General features: G+C 34.1%; 1 protein-coding gene across 2 annotated transcripts in view; it reads left to right on the forward strand.

Moving 5' to 3' along the window:
* Positions 1–20,839, forward strand: part of LOC132905365 (ras-related protein Rab-37) — a 176,959-nt gene that overhangs the window by 63,650 nt on the left and 92,470 nt on the right. For both annotated transcript variants that reach the window (XM_060956578.1, XM_060956577.1), the window contains exon 4: positions 12,195–12,305. In XM_060956578.1, coding sequence (XP_060812561.1) covers positions 12,195–12,305 — 111 coding nt within the window. The remainder of the gene's footprint in view (positions 1–12,194; positions 12,306–20,839) is intronic.

The raw sequence follows: 20,839 nt of genomic DNA on the forward strand, positions 1-20,839 counted from the left end.
CCATTAAAGCAAAATGCAACGCTCCACATGTGCATATTATGAAATTTCTAATTAAAGCTTGTTATTCCCGCGTTCAAATTTCACACAATGGACGATTGTACGATTATACCTTTTGTTCGAGTGAAATATGCAAGAACTTTGGAATCATATTTCCAGCATCGACTTCCATTTTTTATATCCTGTTATAATGTTTTATATTCAAATGATGAGAGAAACAAAGAGAAATAAAAGAACATTGGCTAATTAAAAAATTGCTCTGATCTTGCTTTGTTTAATAGTATTCCGGCTGTTTGTTATTTAGCTGAAATATCTAAATCAACTAATTTCCTTCTTGTACAACGGTGCTTCGTTCGTCTGCCAAATTTTTTACCTCTCTCTTAACAATCTTTTCCAATTTATATAATGAGATTTAAAAAGAAAAAACACTTCCTTTACGTATATATTGTAAACAGTGAAATTACCTTATTATAAATAATATTCACGCTTTTAAAAGAAAGAAAAAAAAATCTTCTCATTGCTGCTAAACTAGGACGTATTTTAAACGAACTAACAAAACTAATTTCTTGAAACATTCTGGCAAAATCAGCCTGCCAAGAACAAAACCTAGAAACGGCACGTGGGGCGCCATTTTTTACACACCAACCGCACCCTCCACCTATTAAAACGTCGGAACCGACATTCTCCGCTTCCAAATTTGATCACAACACGCTCGGAGTCGTGGCACACGGCCATGTTCGCAATTAGTGCCAATTAACCGGCTATATTTAGCACAGCGGACACATTTTTGCAGAATCTCGTTATCCTCGTTCGCGTTTATCGGTCGGTGGTCGCTGGTATCGTTCAAAGTCTTCCTCTCTGCCTCTCTCTTCTCCTTTCCTCTTTCTGTTTCATTTCAAGATGATTAGCATACGAATGCACACGGCCTTGCCGCGCCATTGGATGTCGACAAGAAAAGAAGCATTGTACAGGGTATGCAGAAATATTTGTCTTGATCTTTGAAAATGTATAAAGGAATTTGGATTGTCGAAGATTTGTAGGAAATTTTCCTGGGTTTGTCTATTTATTTTCCCAGGAAAATTGTATCTTCTAACGTCTAAATTTGTTATTCAAAATTCAACATTTCACGCACATTAACCTAACGTCATGTTGAGCAATAAGCTCGTACGTGTTTTATGGGAAATTATTTTCTTCTGTCATCATTTACACATTCAATTTTACACAAACTATGTTCTTACGTTCTTTCAATTATTCGATGGTTACTTGTTAACAAAATTTCCAAATATTGCGACAATCGATATATTTCTATATTAACGATGCAATTGTATATTATTCGAAAAACAATTAATTTGAACGAAACCATCAAATAACCAATGGTAGCTACCTTCTTTAATTTTTCTATGTGCTCACCTGCATGCGCATATTAATACACCTGCTATTTAAAAAACAAATGTTTAGATAAATAACATGCAAAATTCTATATAAAATTATCAAGCGTTTCCACCGTTGCAAACGTAAACGTAGCCGACAAAATATGCGATTGACAGGCTTCTTCACGATTGTGGCAAATTTTCCTGTAACACCGACGCGTAGCGTAATAATCCTCGCCTAATGAACAGTGAAACTTGTCGCTTGCGGATCTTGAAAATTTTGCAACGTCCATGGCTCGCTTTATCCCGGACTATTTATCTTTCCAGGCATCGAATAAACGTCTGCCAGCGGCACGTTGCACCGGATCGCCCGTAATAAATTTACTCTCGTTCGAATGAAACGAGCCGCAACTTTCTTCTGTCTCTTCCGTCGAGTATGCTATACGTATCTTTATGTCTTTCCAATAGTTCCTTCGGAGAAACGATCGTACGTGACCGCGTATCGACAACGTTTGGATAAGTATGAGAGATGGGCTCGCGATGTATGTGGAAATTTAAAAGCTTGTGTGGATTCGTAGATTAGCAAGTAGATTAGATGGAAAATTTATGAATCGGTAGGTTGTAAGATTTATGATTCGTAATTTATGTATACCTCTAGTAGATAATATTGTGCAGGATGTGTAGATTTGTAGATCAGTGGGTAGATCAGATTCGGAATTTATTAATCAATACTTTGTACAATCTGTGTTTCGTAGTTTGTATATGTATACGTATTTTCCGTAAATAAAATCATGCAGCTTGTAGATCCGTAGAATTAGTAAGTAAATTAGACTGAGAATTTATGAACCACTACGTTGCAGCATTTATGATTGATAATTTATGTATGCTTTTAGTAACATTGTGCAGGTTGTGTAGATTTCTAGAGATTAGCGAGTAGATCAGATTTAAAATTTATTAATCAATACTTTGTACAATCTGTGTTTCGTAGTTTGTATATGTATACGTATTTTCCGTAAATAAAATCATGCAGCTTGTAGATTCGTAGAATTAGTAAGTAAATTAGACTGAGAATTTATGAACCACTACGTTGCAGCATTTATGATTGATAATTTATGTATGCTTTTAGTAACATTGTGCAGGTTGTGTAGATTTCTAGAGATTAGCGAGTAGATCAGATTTAAAATTTATTAATCAATACTTTGTACAATCTGTGTTTCGTAGTTTGTATATGTATACGTATTTTCCGTAAATAAAATCATGCAGCTTGTAGATTCGTAGAATTAGTAAGTAAATTAGACTGAGAATTTATGAACCACTACGTTGCAGCATTTATGATTGATAATTTATGTATGCTTTTAGTAACATTGTGCAGGTTGTGTAGATTTCTAGAGATTAGCGAGTAGATCAGATTTAAAATTTATTAATCAGTGCTCTGTAGAATCTGTAATTCGTACTTCGTACATGTGTATGTACTTTCGATAAATAAAATTGCGTAGGTTGCGTAGATTCGTGGAATTAAGTAAGCAGATGAGACTGAGAATCGATGAATCGGTACTTTATGATTTGCGATTTCTCATTCGCAGTTTGTATATATTTTCATTAATTAACATCCTATCGGATAATAGAACATTTTAATAAGCTTGCAATTAAGTAGCAGAAAGTGTTGTGAAATATTATTATGCGATAGTGAAGTGTTATTAATATCGATGATTACAGTCCAAACTAAGTGGAGAGACTCGAATATTCGAGTAGAAATTCGGATAAGAAATAATGCAATAATAAAATGTTCGCATAAACGTCAGGTATTTGAATAAAAGTAACGCGATCAGAAAATGCAAATATCAAAGGATTCTGATGATGAAGTATTTGCACAATGGTACTCTGGCAGAAGATTGGAGTTAGTATAGTATGTGAATAATAACGAAGTATTTAAAAAACAATTAAAATATTCGAAATTTGTTAGAAAGAAAAAATTCAAACGTTAGAATGTTCCTATAGCAAAGTATTGAAATGATGAAAATTTAAATAACCAAGTATATGTTTGCACAATGAGTTATTCGTTTAAAACATTTAACAAGTTATTCATTTAAATTCAACGCTGTGTATTCGAAGGAAAGTGACTGAACAACGCGACAACCTTCCCCGGCGGACCTTCTCTTCGTTCCAGCTTGCACATTTGCACATGTTCCGAATTCGACGCGTACGTGCGCCTGCACCGTCTCACAGAGTGGCGCATGTAACGCGATATCTCTTGCGTTTTCGTGCGCGAGCGCGCAATGCAAATTACAATGCAGCCCGTATAAGTGCACGTCCGGCATTGTCACGTCGAACGTGGCGCTCGCTTTCCTTTTGCACCGCGTCTTCGGCCAACCATAAATTTTACGACTTTCGACTTCGACAACCGCCACAAAGTTCGGACTTCTCCAGACTTTCGCAGCGTTTTTCTCCAGTTTGTATTCCACATACTGTCGTATGTTTTGCTTGCTACACTTTTGCGTCCTCGTTGAGGTCCAAATGGTCTCTTAGTAGCGTAGAAGCTTCGAATTTTATCGCGATTTCCGATGTCCTGCGAGATTTATTTTACCGATTTTCATAGAAACTTCCAATAGCAGTGGGACCTTTGCTTTAATTACATCGCCACCATGAAATGTATTTATTTACAGTCGTACGAAAGGTGCTACTGCACAATACGAAATTCAATATACCTAATCCTAATCAATCGATATATGTAAACGTTATAACATTAGGTTGTCCGAAAAGTTTCTTTCCTTTTATGAGGAAATAATAGACGCACAAGGTTTTTGTTTTATATTATTTTGTCGAATTACGTACGATCCATTTTGTTCTGTTGAGATAAACACCGCGACGTTTCACAGACTTGCTTTCACGTTTCTATGAAAGTGCACTGTTGTAAAAAACACGTTTGCGTGAAAGATACTTTCCGCACAATTTAATAGATACAGTGCAGCAACTTTTTCTAGCCACTGGATTTCCCTTAAGTTTCTGTTAAATTTCTCTATGAATTTGTCTTTCTATAAATATAAGGAAATGCCAGTTAACCTTTCGAATGTTTAACCATACTCTTGATGCATTCCATGTACCAAATACTCTAAATATTCCGAGAGGGTTGCATTCTTAGAATTTCTTGTATCCTACGGTTTGCTATAGAAAGATATTTTATAGAAATCCTGTCATTGAGCCAGCAAAACGTAGCACACAGAGACGATGATTCTTACAATAAACTCAATAAGAAGTGAAATGCATCATACGAGATCGTTCTTGAGATTTTTTCCTCAAAGGAAAGGGTTTCCTTTTTCAAATCAGAGAATTCAGAAAGGAAGTTCGTAACGTGTTGTTGGTATCGGCGCCGCGGCGAGCCTCGAGGCGGCACGGCGTCCCCTTCATGCAGAATTTCCATTGAAAGATTCGCAGGACCCCCAGGGGGTGGTCGTGACGAGTGTCGGCGAATGTGTCGGCCTCAGGGGCGGAGAAACTTAATTCACTGCCCTCCCTCCTCTTCCTCTCCTTCCTTCTCGGCCTTTATCCTTCGCCGTTCTACTCTCTCTCTCTCTCTCTCTCTCCTTCTTTCTTTCTTTCGTTTCCTTTCTCTCTTCCATACATCTGAGCTCACCCAGAACTCAAGTAAAGCTCACCCTCCGTCCCAAACGAACTGCAAAAAAATAGCGAGAGAATTTCGTACTTGTACCTTTGAAAAATGGTAATTTCGATAATTAATTTTTTTATTATTATCAGCGTGACTTTGTAAAAGGTACTTTGTAAAAGAAGAAAGATAGAAAAATAATTAGAAAAAGTCGTTCTTCCTTTGATTGTTGTAGTCTTTGTTCACGTCCACGTTATTTTAATAAATCATCAAGCAACGATAAATATATTTGTTCATTTGAAAAATCGATCTTCGATTTCAGTGTGTTGCTTCTTCTTTATAAAAATGTTGGAAAATTTGTGCTCGCGACTGTGGACGTCTCTGAACTTACGGAATTTTTCTCATCAGAAATGTCTATATTTCGAGTACTTGATAATTGCTTTGCTTGCTTCAGCACATTGTCCATTGCTTGAATTGCTGGAATTTTAAAAGGATAGTCGTAACTCTAATTTTAAGTAGAAAACTGTCGGAATTGTTTAAAATTAAGTTCCGCCGTGTTTTCAGCTGCTGTGGCAGTTTCTTCGTAAGTTGAATTTTCTTCCGCTTCAAATTTCTATGTTCTTTATTCGCAAATGTTCCTTTTTATTCCCCCGCGAATGCTTGTTATTTCCTTAAGAAGTTTTTCTCTTTCATTTCCATCTTCCAAATCGCGTTATACAATTGGCAATTTTTTGATCGTCCTACTATATTCTAGAAGGGAGCGAAGTTAATTCGAAGCTTGTTCTTCGATCTCGAATTTCGAGTGTAGCTCGAAATTTCGGGCGAAAACTGCTCTATCAGCGTGAATTAAAAGCGATCATGCGAAAGAGCCAATACAGCATGAACGAAAAAAGGACAACGTCGATCGACGAAACGAAACTTCCGATGGCCTGTTTTGCGCGAAAGAGCGATTCCACCTTTTGCGACAAAGCTTCTCGTTTCGCTTTTGCAGCTTCTCACATCCGATTCCATCTAACCGACAGCTTTTTCCTCGTCAGGAAGAAACGACTACCATTTGTTCCATTTGTTCTACCAATCGAGGAACAAATGAGTTGTGCAATGTGGGCTGAATAAGAAAAAGAAATAGCTACTTTGATATCAAATAAAATAAATAAATGAATGAATACGACGAGACCATGATACGTAATAATTGAGACTTAATTGAAATCCTATTGATTTATTTAGTTCATTCAGTGGTTGATTCATTGAACGCACGAAGTAAATTCGAAATTAAAGAAACAAACAAAAATACCTCAAGTATCCGTGACTGGACTAGAGCTTCGTAAAACGGAGGAAAGAGGAATTAAATCAAACAAACCAATTAATTTGTTACACGATCATAAAATACCAGTTGATTCTTGACTGAGACCCTACGAATTCGATTAACACGTTCGCTCCAGCTCCGATTTTTATTTTATACTGTGCTATAAGTTGAGAACAAATCTTCGTACGATGTCCTGTCTTTATATCGTGAAATACTTTTTCATAATTTCAAGACTTTTATTTCAAATGCGACATCCAAGTCGACACCAGGAATATTCTAAAATAACATGTCCATGTTGTTACTCTCATAAAAGATATAACTTAGAAAAAAACGAAGCTGGCACCCCGCTGGGGGTAGCCGCCCACATGCTATATTATTTTTTATTTATATTTTTTTTTCTTCACCAACAAGATATAACACTTTACCAAATGTCCGCAAGGACAAATTGTAAAATAACCAAAATAAAATAAAATAAAAAAAAAAATGTTGTTACTCCATTTTCCAAAATAAAAGAAAAGGAAATGTAATTAACCAATTCTCATATGTCTTATTAGTAATAATATTATTAATAAAGGTAACTTTATGACAGCACGATGAAAATTCTACTTAAAAAGCAACAGATATTCTTTGATAAGATAAACTTTGCAAACTTTAAACACGGTTTTCTCATTTTGCAAACCAATGGACATAGAACAGTTAAGAACTGGAGTGACCGGAGTATTTGCCGACTCGAGTGCGCGTCGTACGCAGTGAACGTGTTAAGTGAATTATAAAAATCCTTCAGAAATGAAAAAGAATGAATAGAGCAGCGGCGATACGAAGGTTCGTAAGGCGGAGAAATTACATGTTCAGCAAAGAGTCCCAGCTGCGTATCCCTAAGGGTAATGCAGGTGGAAGCGGTTGGTCGTAATGTAATAATTTGCCCGTGGCCTGGGTCAAACGTCGAGTTCCGTTCGCAGTGGACTCTGTTCACAGGTGTGTCGTGAACGTACAGAAAATGAGAGAGAAATAAAAAATGACGAGGAAACGTCGCGAATAATTTCGGGCCCATCTACCAATGGCCACAAATTTATGACGAGGTAGTAAAAGTCTGACTGACTAATTCTGTTACTTTTACGAGCTTCGCGGATAAGACCGGACGACGCGACGGTCATCATTTCACGTTTGCCTGCTTTCGTTGAGAATTCTCCTGTTAGTTTATGATCCTTTCGTTTCCTTATCTTCCCACCTTTCTTTCTGTTTTACATTCTCCGCTTATTTTTCCCTCTTCTTTCCTGTTTTTCCCTTGCTCTGCATTTCTCTTCGTTTTGGCTTCCTAACTTTCGTCTTACACGGTGGCTGGTGAAAATATTATGGGACCACCCCTGGGAATTTTTCACATATATATTTCATTTTGAAACATTTTGAAATTTCATCAACGATGTAATGAAAATCATGATACGGTTATCGTGGGTGTATTGGTCGAGTTTGAAACGAATCTGAGAATGTATTCGGAAGTTAGAAGATATTTATTGCAACATTTCGCAGATCACCGAGATATTTAAACGATCGATTGTGTATTATATTAACCCTTTGCAATCCTATGTCGAGTGTGACTCGACATCAGCTTTTATCTCAGGAGCTCCTTTGTCGAGTCCCACTCGACATTCTTTCAGACCTACTTTTTTTCTGAAACGTGCGAAAGGAAAGCAGGATTATATCCTGGAAATTGTTTCAAGATATATCATACGCTTAAAAATTATAAAATACAACAATAGTGCGAATAAAACTGGTATTTAAGTGAATTTGTTTCTTCCTTTATTTATTTAAATTCTTATTTTTTAGTTGAAGTAAATTTCAAATAAAAATAAAATAAAAAAGAAGGGAGCTGCTGGTAACGAAATTGAAATAAAATTCCGAGTGCAAATTCTGTAGCACTAATTCTAAGTTCAAGATTACTATTCACATTGTATACTAACTGCTCACCAAATATACGTCTGGAATAAATTTAACTTCTACATATATTTTTCGATTGATTTCAAATATTACTATCGTAATTACGATAGTCGTGCCTCACTGCAAAGCTAACGAAGTTTCAAGATGTTTCGTATAACGTACATGATACATTCATAAAAATCTTCTATGGTGAATGTTCGTATACTTTCGTGAGCCACTTTATATCTCTTCACGTAGCTACTTTCCATTCTGACTTTGTTGTTGAATTAATTCGAGTCTTATTTACTATTCTAAACAAGTTCGATATCTTAGTCGTTAATGCCACTTCCAGTAATAAAAAGCATACTTAATGCGGTGAAATATTTTCATAGACAAGTTAATAAGCAGCATATCTCTATTATCGACAAATGAAGATAAAATAAGACAGCGATCGAGCGAATTTAAACTAAATATCATTTCTTTTGTACTTTATACCTTCTCCTAACGATTCTCGGTACTTTCCATCGTAATTAATGTCCCTTGCGATTTTATGGAGTTTCTGAACCGAAAGAGGATATTCTTAACAAGATAATAAACCGAATAGCCATTTCTATGCCCGAACTGAACTCTTATCTTCGCATCTAGCACTCGAAATGACTACCTTTCAATTTCGAGGCAACCTGTTCGAACCTAATCATCGATCTCTTTACGAGCTGAAATTATCCAGGTGTTCCATCAATTCGCGAACCTATTCGATACATTGACACGTGTTATGATACTTGACATTCAAAGTACGATTCAGGCCTCGCCGTTATAGCCATTCGCGTGTGATATATTTGCATATTGTACACGTATATCTAAATAATAATCTAATCTATATCTCTGAAGTTTCAAATAATAAATTGTTTAAGGAATAACTATTACCGATCATATCAGGAACAATCTAGTTATTGAAAATTCTGTTGAAATTTCAATGAAATTTTCATTACGTCGTTACCGAGATTGTATCACTTACATCTCGAAGTATTATACTTTATTATTACATGTATGGAAAATTATATACTATAAGATATTTATTTATTTTCATAGTAATACGTATATTGTTCGAATATTTAATAATCATGTTTGTGTGTAACTGCTCGTCTATTTAAATGTTTCTCCAAAATGATTACCTTCGTATCGCAGCAACTCATGCAATCTTTTATCGATCACTTGTTTACGAGTTCGGGATGTTCAGACGCGACGAGCTTGTCAGCTGCTCCGCGAGGATATCTGATATCGTTTAGAATCAGCAGAGTGGTCAAAATAACCAATTCTCTAAAAATGAGCAAATAGATCAGTTGTTCAAAAATTCATAAAATATATATCTGAGAAATTATCTTTCTCCTGTTAGGTATTTTTCCATACAGCTTGGGTTTCGATTTTCCGAATATAGATTGTTTATTAACGTACATTAATTAATCAGAAATGTTTTATCTAGCAACTATTATAAAAGCATTTTGTATTTATTAGAAAATTCCTCTCGGGCAGAGAGAAATGGGATATTTATTATCAAGAAAGTCGTAAGGAATGTAAAGCCGTAATACGAAATTAATCGTAGAAATAAATTAGCCATTAACATCTAATTTACAATATTTTACCACATTCTTCGTTTGTCAGTATGTTCAAACAACGAATACACTTGACTGCAGCCCGCGCAACTGTTACAAAAATAAGAAACGACTCGTTTTAACATCCACATGGAACATCAACATCGCCTGAAACATTCCACTTGAACATTCCTACGGTATTCCGTAGGAAAAATTCATCGTCGCGTCGTTGTAATTCATCTCCTCTAACCAACCGATAATGGCACCCGTGCCTTTCGCACTGTGATGCCTACGACTCCATAAACCAACATTCACGCAATGTGCTTTCGTGAGTATGTGTTTGAATACACGTTTACGGAAATGCGAATATATTTCTATAGGCGATGGTATTAGTGGCGCGTGTAATTTTTTGTGCAATAATAAGAAAATATTTTATAACGATATTTTAGGGTTCAATGTGGTAATTATTTCTTGAAATAATAAATACTTGAATAAATATTATTATAATTATATATAATATATATAATAAATATTAATACATGCTTATATAATAATAATAATAATAACAACAATAATAATAACAACAACAACAATAACAATGACAATAATAATAATAGCAATAATATTAGTAATATTAGTCAATAATTATTTACTTCTAATGATACTAATCTTTCTAACATTATTATTATTATTATTAACTAATATTACTAATATTATTGCTATTATTATTATTATTATTATATAAGCATGTGTTAATATTTATTTATGCATTTATTATTTTATTAAATAATTACTATATTGAATATTATTAGTATTTTATGATTAGTGTTATTAGAAGCAAATAGTTATTTGCTAGTATCATTAATATCAGTGATATTAGTATTATTAATATTAATAACGTCGTTACTGTCATTTGGCTATAATTAATTAATTAATAATCTTTTATACTATAATATTTTTACTGTTTTCAGACAAGTAAACCAAAAAGAAATATTTCATGGCTTGATGTAACAAATATTTTCTAAGATAATAAATAACTAAATGAATTAATAATAAGCATATACAGTAATAATACTAATATGTAGTACAGTAATATTAATAACAATAATGTTAATAATATAAGAATATTGGCAATAATTAGTCAATAAAAAATTGTATAATTCATGGTATTTTTATAGTTTTTAGACACTATATGTCATAGTATTTTGTAGTACTGTCAGAATATAAAATGGTACCTATCTGTTTCATTAAATGTTCCATAAAAAATACGAATGTCCGTAATAAAGAATCAGAAAACAAAAATAGGCGGATGTAGTTTGAGTTTTACTTTTCTTCTATAAAATTATACGCATGGCCGAACTTATACCCATGGCGAAGCAGGTGCCATCCTGGCTCGTAATGTAATAATCCAGCAGGTCAAACGGCTATTGTCGGCTACAGGTGTTGCTATCGAAGAACGGCCACAGTCAAAGTGCAACAAAGTTGACTGCCGACCGCAGCCTTTATGGGACCACACAGCGCGCTACGGTTCATGGGAGAGAAATCGAACCATGCGTTACGCGTAATTTGAGAAGCTACCACCGGGCCAAGAAAAATCGTAAAGGATGCTCCTGCTCGCTTGTAATTACAGGGTTGCCTCTAATTGAAGCGGTATTGGCCGAGGGGAACTAGGATTTCGACAGGAAGTTCGAAGGTTATAGGTTCGTTTTGAAAATGATTGGAAATTGATTGGTGACTGATTGGACGATTTCAGGATATCTGAAAAAAATTGTTCGTCTATATATAATCTACATACTTACTTGAAATTACTTGCGCTCTTTAATCTATGTTTCAGGACAGTTATTGTAATTCAAAGATTTAGGACAGTTGTTATAATTTTTTCCAACTTGCAAAAGTTACGCTTAAATTACATTGTAACAATATGTCCAACTTTATGCAATAAAGAAGGTGTAAATTAAAAAAGAATTACTATCGATTGGAGAACTGACAATCGTAGTAGTATAAGTCAAGATTTTTACAATTTAATCGCAAATCGTAACTTTTATCATGCACCAGATTCCAAGTAGCACCCATTTAATTTTGTAATTAAATAAATTTATTCTATGCTACGGTACAGCTTCTTTTATAATTTGAGGAAATATAATGAGTTCTTTTAGAACAATAAACGCAAAATGTAACGCAAAAATGACAATGGACTTACAACACTATGATTCTTAATTCTGCGATTAGTAAAATAAATCTTCGATCGAGATGAAAGTGGCCATTTTAAAATTAATCCCGGAAGCTGTCAAAGTTCTGCACGAGATATTCATTCGAAGAACGATATCGTAAAGTCCACATAAACGGTGATTGACGTGCGTTTGATAAGAAATCGATAGTGATCGAGAACTTACGACTTCTCTTTCTTTTTTTGGTCGCAGACAATCCTCCTGGGTGACAGCGGTGTTGGTAAGACATCTCTGCTGGTCCAGTTCGATACCGGAAGATTTCAACCGGGAAACTTCGCAGCAACTGTTGGCATCGGCTTCACGGTACGTGCCACGTCAATATTCAATATTTATTTGTTTGTTTAGACGAAAGCCAGTGACCGTGGAAGCATTTGACTTGCAATCCGAATGCAGATTTTGTGCAAAGAGCACAAAACCGATTCTATGAATATAACAAGAAATCAGGAGTTTTGTAAAATATTTATTTAATTTTTTTACTCTTTGAATATCATCCTGTGATTGGAAGATTGGAAGTTTTTGTTTGGAAAAGAGTTTTAATATTGTACGTTAATATCGATCGGATTAATGAAAAGAATTGAAAATATTTAGAACAGGATCGATAAGCAAAATTGAGATTTGAAATTTTGCGTTTGGAATAGGATTATCGATACAAATTTTACAAGTCAGTTGTCGCATCATTGGCTTTTGTTCTTTCAACCCCTTAAGAGATCGCTAAATATTAGGAAAATAGTATCAATGAAACACATGTCTTCGTTGCATTACTTTGTTGAATTAAATGTCTACAAAATGATATCAAAAATAATTTTCTAGCTAAGTCTTGTAATTATTACGATAGATTAATCATATAAAACCGAGTTAAGTGGCGTTATGGAGATAGAATTTTCTATCTTTCGCGATACATGTGACAAAAATGTATCTTAAGGGGTTAACCTAATGAAATGATCATGAAGTATCTATCATGAGTAGATATGGTTCAGCGTAAGTATTGATTTATTGATTTTCATGAGAATAACAGTGACTTGGTTTTTGAATTTTTCATCGCACTAAAAGATAACAACATCGATTAGTCTTTATTTCTACGTTTCCTTAAGACGTACTCCGTTAAATGAATAAAAAGAAGTTGATTCTCGAATAAAATTGAAGCTTTGTTGAGAGCGTTTTATGGATATTATTCTTAATTACAACGAAGAAATACTCGATCGTTGGGTGAAATAAAATTCTCCTTCTAGAGTTCGCTTCGCCAATTAATTTTATTCCGTGCCCGATTTTGTTCTACTTTCTTTACTTTACTTACCTGCTTTCATTATACCTACCATTCCTAATTTTCCCCAATTATTTGGCTTCGTTTATTTTCTAACTTGAATTCGCTTCCTATTTCCACCAGCTGTCTGACAGTCTTCCAATTAATTCGTTTATTCTGTTAAAACAATCGCATAACGTATTATTCGACGAATAATACTTTTTGAAAAGTAGCTATCACAGTAAACGAAACGTCTACCAATAATATTTGAGTTCGTTCCATTGCACGTCGCGTCGTAAGAATACTTTTCATACCAAACCTATACTTAAACATACAAATTTTCTGCAGTCAGAACTCAGAACATTTCCATTTAAATCGACGATCAACAATTAATATTATCATTATACATCTGTATTATGGAGTATCTATCTCGCATTAGTTTCATTAAAAATAAAAAAAAAGAATTTCTAAATTTCAAAGCGTTAGGTACTGATATAATATATTCTACAAAATCATAGAATTCGTATCATATATGGTATGTTCATCGTACAATAATTTTCCTACAGAGCTTCAGAATACTAATCACACAACCGAAAAGTTCAGAATATCATTCATATAACATGCGTTTACTGTAAATCACGTTTTTCGGTAAAACCTCAGAGCACGTGTATCCATGAAAATATACTTTCATTTTGCGATAACTTTTCTACAAGATTACAGAATATTACATATTTATATATAATCATACAGAGTAATAATAATACGGTACATTATTCATATAATATATTTTCCATTATAATCCCTTTTTTAATGGTGTACGCCATAAATGTATTTTTCAATCAATAGAATCGTAAATTACGGTTTCTACAGTGAAATATCCTCTTCTGACGTGAATCTTAAATGAATTATAAAGTGGCATTTCCCTTCGTTAACGGGATTGCAAATGAACGAAATTTGATGCAGAGAAATATTAAGAAAACGTTGCGCGTTTTACAGGCGCAATTTCTTGCGTTTACAGGCGTCGCGGTGACAGCCCATTGCGACGCAGGGTCGCGCGTCACATTTGCGTGTATCAGCGTCTACCAATGCGAACGATGCATTTATGCATGAGGCTGAAAGGCGCGCGCGACGCTTTTACGCGCTGCCTCGCGGACGTTTACTTGCACGCGCGCGCCCTCCAAATTTACGATCATTCCTCGGCTATGTATTTGTCACTCTTAGGTCTTGAGTTCTTCAAGTATTTCCATCTTTTTGTATGCTTCATATTTCAAACAGAGAATGAGAGAACATTTTTTTAACCCTTTTAACCCTTCAATTTCTACAAGTAATTTAGATTACGCTGTGATGTACGTATGAGTTTTGTCAGTTTCTAAAGTTTCGCGATGTTTTATCAACGATACAATTAAACGTATTAATGCAATTATTATTTCACAATAGAATATGTCGATGACTTATTAAGGGTACTGCAGAAATATCCATTTGTAGCGCCTTTGGAGAAAAATAGTTTGAAAATTCAATGTCAGTTTATCATTAAATTGATAATAATATCTAGTCTTTGCATTGTATTCATCTTTATCAATGATATTGTTCATTTGCTTGCAAATTGTACGTTGATCCTCTTTAGAAGCATAAAACGATGTAAGAAGGAGTAAGAAAGTGGATCGTAGTTCTTGAAAATACGTCTATGCATATCAAATTCAATAAACGAAAATATTATTTTTGATAAATTTATGAAGCACATATAAATGTAGTTTTCATACCGCAGAAAGAAACGGTGAAGAACTATTTGTTGCATATAAAATCTCAAATTTCAAAGTACATGTACAATACTTGTGCAGTGAGCCATCGATGTCAATTCTCATAATTCCTGTTGTAGTAAGTTACAATAAAGCGAACGAGGAATGTAAAGTTGCGGGTAATGCGAGAAAGCAACTTCCGAGCAGTGTGCGAAAAGCTCTAACAATATAAAAGCAATTACAAAAATATCAGCTCGTCAGATAGGCCGACTTGCAATTTTATTACATTTTTTAATACTTTCTACTAATACACTTCGATTTGTTAGAAAAATGTCTCACATCGATTAAAGAATTGAACGAGCTTCTGAATACATTAACTCGATGGTAATAAAAATACATTTACATTAATATTGTATGATATTAAAATAATGCAAAATATTCTAAATAATTTTCTAAATTCTAAATTTATTAAAATAATTTAAATAAATTTAATAATTTAAATAAAAAATTTTCTAACATTCTAAATATTCCAACATAAAACTTTCAAATATAAAATTCTACAATTTCAAACTCTGCACGAATTCTCATTTTACAGTTTTACATGTACGAACGCGAAATTTTCACGCAGAATTAACAACATTAACCAAGAACAATTGCCTAGGGTAAAACACGATTTTACCAATACAGAATTCATAACCCTTTATATTAAACAATATCATATAATTATATGATATGTGCGATATATGCGGAAAAGTTTGCTTTGCTTTGGTTCATCATCCATCGCTATAATTAACGTATCGAATCGCAACAGAGGATAGCAGTCGTTATACATGAAGTAATATTCAATATCGTCTAGTTAATGAACACGTGAGTCGACATAAATTACAATCGCGAAACGTACCCGCGATAAATACACTGCTGGTGGCTTTTATTATACCGTGTACAATGTGCACACAATAATCGAATAAACAAGCATCGTCGACAAGATGAAATTCCATTATCGATAATTTTTAATCTCGAACAGTATCCTTTGGAAATTTGAAATTTTCCCGTGATCATATTATTTGGAAGCTCGGTTTTGAGAGAGCGTAGTAATTCTCAATCCTAATTTCGTAAAAATCTCATCGATCTGTTCGATGTTTTAACGATCAAAATTTATGAAATTTATGAAATTTATGGTCTATTTTCATTAGTTCCTACTTCTTGAACAATGAAGTAAAATTGGCCAATTAGAAGTTATTGTATAGGAAACTAAGAAATTTCTATCGTCTTTTTCATTAACTTTTTCATTAATTACGTGTGAAGATAATTACGTAACAAAAACAGTGTTCCTTTTCTACATCTTTCATTCTAAAAATTGCGACGAAACGTCTCTAGTTACTTGACAATTTTAGGATAATTAAGTATATATACCATATTAAGATTGCAAATTTCAAGATTTTAAATTTCAGGATTTCGCTGGATTAATCGTGATCGATATATGTTCTTTCTGTTAAATTTATCACTTAGAAGCAGTTAACTGGCTTCTTTGATATCGAAAGCTTTAGGTTGAAGTTATTAGTGGAGAATTGAATTTCTTCCGAATGAAAACTACCCGGGGATGTCATAAATATTCATTGGGCGAGAAGGGCACAGAGATTGATCGAGGGAATTTTCTCTAATTATCATCGTCCAGACGCTTTTCACTTGTCTCGTTTCGTGGGACGAGTTGACGTGGTACGAACCGTTAATGGTTTTCCCATTTGTAGTTCTGCTTCGCCTAACTATGATTAAGGAGAAACGAAGGATTTCATCGAGTCACGTCTGTGAATAAAATGAGTAAGTACTTGACGTAATATAGTATTAGGATTATTGAAACTTTGACTGTATCAATTTTCTTAAATTCTTTATTCTCCAACTATTAAAAAGATTTTTCAAAAATCGACGAACTGGATTAAAAAAAAAAAAAAAAAGAGAGAAGAGAAAGGAATTTAAATTATGCAACGTCAACTTGTACAAATTGACCAAACTTCTACTTTAGGAAATGGATACTTCATTTCCTCGCACAAAAGACCCGAAATTCGAATTCTGATTCGGACGTCTCGGTTGTACGTATCGAAATTTTATAGAAATCCAGGGAACTTCCAGATGGAAATCGGTATTTCTCTGGTTTATACGTACACTTTCAAGTCGTGGCAGACGGACAGCTATCCAGGCAGCGGTGCACCGTATCGTCGAGAAAGTTGAAATTGCTCTATCAAACAGCCGTTCCACTCGCAGATTTCTCTCGTAACACGTGTCTATCTCGTGATGGCCGTGTTTCGTCTCACGGCTTTCCCGCGAAACTTTCGTCTCGTTACGAGTGTTTCGCGTCCGTACAGAATCTCGATCGAGCCTGATTCTTCCATTATACGAAATATTAATTATACGATATATAAACTTATCGTTTGTTAATTATTTCACAAAGTTATTTCTAGATAGTTTGTACTCTAACGTTTCATGTCGTATCTGTTGGTTTCAATGTTTGCAAATTACAGCTCCAATTAAATCGTTCAAAAGCTACATTGATTATCCCTGTGAATCGGAAAGCAGAGAAAAGCAACGATATTAGAAATACCGCGTTTTAAAATGTACGTTGAAACATTTGATCGTTACTATTACTACCGTCTTACAAACGATATATTTATTGAAACAAGCGATTGGTTTTTTGAGAGATTCAGTGTAAACGAAATTGTGAAACTTACACAACGCGGAGCTAATTTTAGTTTCGCTTTACACAAGTTCAATTTCCACCTGGACGTTAACGTTTTCAATTAAAACGGCTACAAACTTTCAATCGCGATTAACTGAACGCTAACAAGAAGTTCGTGGAAAAGTATGAAAATGCAAAATTGTAGAAGAAAGAGGAAAGATTATACAATATTTATGTAGGCTGTATTTAAATTATTACAGGAATCTAATATACATCCATTATGCGCTACATTATTATACTTCTCACCATCTGACGACTCTTTAACGTTATTATTTTCAATTAAAACAGTCACAAGTTAGCAATCACCATTAACCTGCCTTTAACAAGAAGTGCGTGCAAGATGTACGAAAATGATAAAATGATAAAGAAGGCTAAGAAAGGTCTCTACACGGTATTTCTACGTTATACTTAAAGCACGATGGCCTGTTGTCACGAACCAAGCCGAAACAAGCCTCGTGTTTTCCTGTAATCGCCGGTTGTAGTTTTACGCGTACGCGGAACGAGGCGGCGCACCGGCGGGCAAGCGTCGGTAAAAGCTAATTAATTAGCATGAACTTACAGTTCAAATCCGTTACAGTTAATCACCGTGCACTGGATCGAACAGTACGAGTTTAGTCCTAATTAAAACCTTACGCAGATTTCACGTTGGCTGGAGTTAATTAATTTAACTTGGGTCCAACGACGACGTCGCGTTGCTGTTTGTAGCTGCATAATTAGAGGAAGAAAAGACGTAGGCTGATGAGCCAGTAGCCATCTATAGCTCTAGCAATTAATCTTGTACCGGTCGATTGATCGAGATAAAGATATTTGTAGAATACAGATTATAGTTTCTTTCTTTTTTCATTTTTATATTGTCGACAGTAATAACGTTTCCAGTAATTATTAGTTAGTTAGTTTATTGATAATTCCATTTTTCAGGGCAAACGTATGGTTTATGTTAAATCTTATCTTTCACTCATCCTTCCATTCTCACCACAAATGCTTTCTTAAATTAAATCCTTTCTTATTTTCACTTTATCCCATTTACTCCTTTTCCAGAAACTCTTGCTTCCCCCCTTTGTTTAGTAATTATTATTAAATTATCAATTCTAGTGAAAGAATTATTTTATGTACGTATTTCATTGTTATTTGTGTATTTGATTTCTTGAAAATGAATTAATGAAGTTGTACAGAAGAGTTTACAAAAGAGAAGAAAATAACATTTCTTTTAGCTACAAAATATTGAAATTCAAATGTTAGAATTATCCTTTTATGTAAATGATTGTCAATATTTTTTGACCTATATTAATATTGCTAATTTTTTTACCTGTATTGTGATTCTTCGCTACATGTTCAACACTAACTACATTTCATGTGCTTATTTGACACTTGAAATAATAGTAGGAAATGAAAATTAATTTTAAACAGTAATGAAAAAATGTCATCGAAACACTCCGCTTGTTCAGAATGGAAAACAAACAACATTACATATGTAGGAAAAGCATGGTGAAAAAGAAATCGATGCGTATCTGGGTTAATTAACTTTTCGTAGAATTTCTCATATATTTTATGAAAAATTATTTCATGCCATTATTGATTTAATTAGCTCGGTAGTAGGTTGAAGATGAAAACTGGACAAATTAGAAGAGAAGAGAAAAATGAAAAGAATCCCATGTACCTTACCTTCTGTAATTAAAAAAAAAAAAAAAAAAACTAAAAAAGAAAAGGAATAAACTCACGAAACTTTCTTAAGGCTTATGACAAAACGACAACGACAGTTTGAGAACAGGATCGAAGGCAAGTTTGCGATCCACGAAGCTTTCGTTTCTTCGACGCAATTCCCAGCCAGCAAGACGTGACGTTCTAACGAATTACATAATTATCGAGTCAATGAGATTCAGATCAAGCGAGGCAAACAGATAAGCACCGCACAAGCGATTGCGTAATGGTGTACCCTCACTTCCGCTCCGTACGTGCAGTACACGTCGAATATTTACGTCAGAACTCGATTCTGGGATCGTGAAAGTGGAGAAAGAAAGCTCGTAGAAGAGCGTTAAATACAGTTAAGAAACGATATAGTTAAACCGATAAGTCGTAGTGCACATTTTTCTACAGTTTACGAGAAAAATTATTTTTTATTAAACTGATGGTTTTCTTGGAAAAAAGGCTCTACAGATGTATTTTCTATTGAATTTTTATTTACTTCCTAAATATAAAAAGAACAAATTTTTGTTTAAAACTACTATAATTATCAATTGAAAATCAGTTAATATCACAAAACCAAGACGAGAACTCTTGATGCGATTTATCCAATTCACCGTTTTATCTTGTGCAATCTTTTCTTAGAAAGATTTCAGAAGAACGAATTCCTCTACTTTTATATGATTTATAATGATTTATGATGATTTATGATTTATCGAAATAAATTAACGCTATAAAATTACAGGTGAAAAGAATGTGGTTTAGTCCACGACAATTTTCCTTTCGTCGCCATAATTGTCTAATAATTTATCGAATACGTAATACGATAAAATATCAAATTTTTCTTTTTTGAATAACGATGATTAATCTTTCTTATTGAGCTCGATGGTCGATTTTTGACGCGATACTTGGTCGCCCAGTGGAGCACGATGCTCTTACACTTGATCGACCTCTGCTCTATTTTAAAGTATCGCATTTACACTCGGATACTCTTGGCTGGCCGTTGAATCGGTAACAGTAATACGCGTTAATAACTGTTCGATTATTTTTATTCCTGGTGCGATCGACCAAACGTTAATGCGACTATACGCTCGAACGGTTGGATTGTTCATTTCCGTTTCTCTTCCGGGTATTATTAGACGTGCATATGGTAGGATGAAAGCTTCGGTATATCGTATAAATATATAATAAAACACGGACGTGGCCAAAGAATATTTCATGATTATTCAATTAAATATACCACTTATAAGCTATTAGAACTTCAGAGGTAGAAATCGAAAAGAAAGGAACGTTGAGAAGATGGATAGAATTGGAGAGGAAAAAAAATGAAGGAAGAGTCGAAGGAAAAAGTCGTCGTTACGAGTGACGAAAGTTTTAATCTGAGAAAATTGTGGATGAAAGCAGCGAAATTGTAATAGAAAAATTTGCATGTATTACCGCCAGATGTATT

The sequence above is a fragment of the Bombus pascuorum genome, chromosome 3 (assembly GCF_905332965.1).
Source record: "Bombus pascuorum chromosome 3, iyBomPasc1.1, whole genome shotgun sequence".
In the NCBI taxonomy this organism is placed as follows: domain Eukaryota; kingdom Metazoa; phylum Arthropoda; class Insecta; order Hymenoptera; family Apidae; genus Bombus; species Bombus pascuorum.